General features: G+C 41.4%; 1 protein-coding gene across 2 annotated transcripts in view; it reads right to left on the bottom strand.

Annotated features, from left to right (window-relative positions):
* Nucleotides 1-466: 466 nt before the first annotated feature.
* ubl3b (ubiquitin-like 3b) overlaps nt 467-4,346 on the bottom strand; it is a 12,221-nt gene continuing 8,341 nt past the window's right edge. For both annotated transcript variants that reach the window (XM_010739201.3, XM_010739202.3), the window contains exons 4-6: nt 3,533-3,619; nt 2,539-2,616; nt 467-2,142 (exon numbers count right to left, since the gene is read on the bottom strand). In XM_010739201.3, coding sequence (XP_010737503.1) covers nt 2,090-2,142; nt 2,539-2,616; nt 3,533-3,619 — 218 coding nt within the window. In that variant the 3' untranslated portion in view covers nt 467-2,089. The remainder of the gene's footprint in view (nt 2,143-2,538; nt 2,617-3,532; nt 3,620-4,346) is intronic.

Below are 4,346 nucleotides of genomic sequence, written 5' to 3' on the forward strand. Positions count from 1 at the left end.
CAGGGACTATTTCTAAACATCTTGAAGCATGCTATGTGCCGTTAATGGATTCTCACAAAATGCATCGCACAGAGGAAATGGAGTTGCAAACAGCTGCAAAAATTTTAATACATTTCTGAGTAGTGGTGAGAACTCTCTCTGAAAACATCTTACAACATCCACTTACTCTAAGTTTCTGAGCTTTCAGCCACATCTTGTGATCTTTGTCAGTGTTGGTTTCTGCTGTCATGGAGATGATTCAATTGTGATCGTGACACAAGTAAGGCATTTCATTTTTTTTGTGGAGTTAAGCCAAAATCAGAGTTTCATAGACAACCATTGTTCCACATATTGTGTTACTTCCTGTTAGCACAAAGTAAAAGAACATTGGAACATTTGAAATATTAAAATTATAGACGTTGCAAAACTATCCACAGCTTCTGCTGCTATTTTAAAAAAACAGCAAAAACGAATCAAGAGAAGTTGCCTTATTTAAAGATTTATTAATTTATAATACAAGCTTTATGTAGACCACATTGCATTTTTAGTTTTTACATTTATTCATACTGAGCTAAACTTCATAGCAGTGACACTGATTGACAAAACACAAACCAAAGGACACTCAATGGAAGGAATCAAAAGGTTTCCGACTGTTTCTGAAGAAACCGCAGCCCGTCAACACTCCCAGTGCATCGCCTTATTTTTTAATTTTTCAAAGACCACATGCCCTCACTAGTCATCATACAGTATGCCACGTGCATCACACACCCTCAGACACACTCACACAAACAAACTCACCCACACTAAAATTGAACAAATACCTATACACAAGATAAAAATTGATATATTTAAATTTCAATATTAATGATATTACTGAATTCCACGATAAAAGGCAAACAAGAAGTAAAGACAGCATCCAAATGAAAAGGAGGTGAAACACCACCAAAATTTTCCTTTTTTTAAAATCTTTTTTTTTTTTTTTTTAAACTCTTCATCCAAGTGGGAGAAGCTCTCCCTCGTCCTGCCTGATTCTCAGTGTCCAGTAGAGGGGGGTCTCACAGCGACGACGCTCCGCCCTCTCATCATCAACCGCCTCTTCTGTCTGTGTTTAACTGGCCCGCCGTGTCGGCTCCCGTTACCAGAAAGCATCGACAGTCTAGTCCATAAAGTCAAAGCCAGAGGTGCGAACACGACACCTGATGGCACACGAGCGATCCTCCCGACTCCATCTTTACAAAGCCGCCTCGCTGGGAGTCTGTTCCTGTTTTTCTCATGGACCTGTACGTCCTCCCCCCCGGGGTGTTTAAGCAGCTCTTCCTAATAAAAGTCTTTCCTCCATTGGTCCTTTTCCAGGAACAAACAGGTGTAAGTGTAATGGCACAAACGCCACTGGTGCTGATACAGACCGAACGGTTCAGTTGGTAAAAGGCAGAAACCGTCTCATGAGGAGGATGGCACATTTTCTACCACATGGGGAATTCAGGTATGTTCCTCTGACCAAAAACATATTTAAAAAAATAATAAAATAAAACAGCCATTGGGGAAAAGAAGATGACGATGAAACACAATAAACACTTCTGAATTAACAGACTGGTTAAGTGCAATGAGAGGGTTAACACTATTCAGTAAGACCTGGGGAAACATCCATGTGACTAGTAGGGAAAGGTAATAGCCCACACATCCTTTATAGCGACTCTATGTCCATGAAAAGCAAAGACTTCTGGGTCTTTTTCACTACGTATGACTGCTCTTTAAGACTTGTCCAGCAGCGAACAGGTCAGCGAGGGAGCGCATTTAACGTCATCTTCAAATATAATGAAATAACAACTGCAACAGTCGCCAAGACGGCAAAAATCTGGGGGCGAAAAAGAGACTACATTGGCACAAAAAAAAAAAAAAAGCCTCAGATTGGACGAGTGTTCAACCAAAGCGGGTGACAGCCTCCAACCTTCTTGTGTAATTATTCCAAATCCACAGCTGACAGGATGACAGGCAGGAGAGAACGGGGTGTGTATGCATGTTTATATATATGTATATATATATATGTGTGTGTGTGTGTGTGTGTTTGTGTGAGGTTAGGTTAAAGGGTAGGGGTGTCGTTTCTGTTGCTTTACAAGAGGAGACAGCAGTTGCTCTCTGTGGTTTTTTCTCTGTTCCTTTGACCTACAGAGACAAGACAGCAGAGACGTGGGGTGAGATAAAAAAACAACCGGCTGAAACTAGAAGAAGGCACATATCGCTCTGCAGACTGTGTGTGTGTGTGTGTGGGAGGTTAGCAGCAGTAGCAACAAATGCCCACGGCACGATGCATGTGGGAAGGTCAAACAAACAACATTTAAGCTGCGTTATGTAATTAGGTACATAGCTGCAAACTCATGCAAAGAAACTGTTTTCTGTTACTGAACTTCAAATGTTTAAACTGAGCCTGAGTGACGAAACAGTGTTTACAGAGAGATTAACGGCTTCAGCTTTGTTTCAGAGCTACACACACACACATTATATCTGAACCTGTGTGATGATATCGATATTCAGAAAGAAGACAAAAGGAAAGATCCTCACCATGAGAGTTGGGCTCTGGAAGAGTCTCTCTGGCAACCAAGTGCATGACGGTCGTTCGGCCCGGTGGCAGCTTTAGAGCTTTAAACAAAGAAATAATTTATTATTTATTGGCTATATTTTATAGTACGACCCTATCCACGATTATATGATGAAAGATTTATGTCTGTGATAAAGTTTTTACTTTTTAGGCAAACTGTGACTAATAATGCTGTTGCTGTCAACATCATCGGTTTAGTGTCAGTTAAAATGTTTCCTTTCAAGCTTTAGATATTGATGATTGTGCCCCCTTAATAAATCCTGGATCCCCTCGGTATAATATTGATAATACAAAAGACAAATTTTAACGTTTAGATGGACAGGGTGACGATGAATTTCTCTTCACAAATCATACACATTTGTGCCGCCTGTCTCTATCCATATAGGTGTCACTGACCTCTCATTCAGGAAATATTGTTTATTTATACTCTTGTTTTATAACAGCAACATAATCCAAGCAGCAGAGAAGGAAGGAGGCTGATTGGCTGCAGTGAGTACAAGGACAGGGGGGTGAATGACAGCGTTTGATAAGAACACGTATAATTAACAACGCTGTGGACAGCAGTTTATGTTTACGACCCCCTAACCCACGTTATTTCCTGTTACACCTTGCCTTTACCACACTGCCTAAAGAATATGAAGATGCGGTGAGGTGAAATAACTCTGACACTGAATTAGGCCACAGCACTGTGCTGTGTTAAGCTCTGTAATGCTCTCTTTTAATTCTTGGCCATACTGGCCAATATTTTATAAAATCCTGCAGTTGTACCAATGACTCTCTCAACCTAAATATGATACACCTAAAAGACTCCATACAACTACTTAAACCTGAGGAAAGTTTTATGAAACTTCAGATACAAAGTTATGGGTGGTTCGTTGTTAATCTACAGGAGTGTTTTTAGTAAGGAGAGATAATAAGGTGGTTATTTGTGTCTTCTTTGCTTAGACATGGTCTTACCTCCCAGGGTAACGTTGCCATGAAGGAAGCGTCCCTGGAAGATAAGGCGCAGTATGCTGGGACTGCTCACCCTCTCCTCCTCCCATCCTGTCACAGAGCAGAGGGACAAGTGCATCACTTACTACGACCCAAACTCATGCTGAATATACCGATACAGATACATGTAAGTTTTAAAAAATGATAATATATCTGGCATTAGACGTCTCATGTCACAGCATCGCAAGCATCCTTCTTGCACTTGGACTTGTTCTCTCCTATCACCCTGCAAGACCTCTTTGATCAAAGCTGTCTTTCATATAAAAAATCTTAAGAGAAAGTTGTTGGCAAACAGCTCACTGTCGTCTTCACAGCTGCACACAACATTTTAGATACATTTCATCAGACACAGATCTTCTCAGAGTCTACAATGACATAATGATGTCTTCTGACACAGGTCATTTCACTGTTGGTGCTTCTGGATCTGAGAGCAGCTTTTGATAATGTGGATCACTGCATCCTGATTAAAAGGCTTAGATGGATATTGCTGAGAGCGCCCTGGACTGGTTGTCTTTTTATCTTTTGGATAGAAGCTTTTCTGTGTCCCTACATGTTTGAATCTCTGTCCTGTGGTGTGCCTCAGGGTTCTACCTTGGGTCCCTTATCGTTTGCCTTATACAGGCTTCTGTTAGGTCACATCATCAGCAAGTTTAAATGCATCACTTTTATCACTCTGACACGGGACTCACACCGAACGCGGAACAGAAGCGGAACGGAAGCGGAACGGTACTTTGCCCGGTGTCAACTCACACCGGACGCGGATCAGCCGCGGAACGGC

This window comes from Larimichthys crocea, chromosome I (genome assembly GCF_000972845.2).
Source record: "Larimichthys crocea isolate SSNF chromosome I, L_crocea_2.0, whole genome shotgun sequence".
NCBI classification, from domain to species: Eukaryota; Metazoa; Chordata; class Actinopteri; family Sciaenidae; genus Larimichthys; species Larimichthys crocea.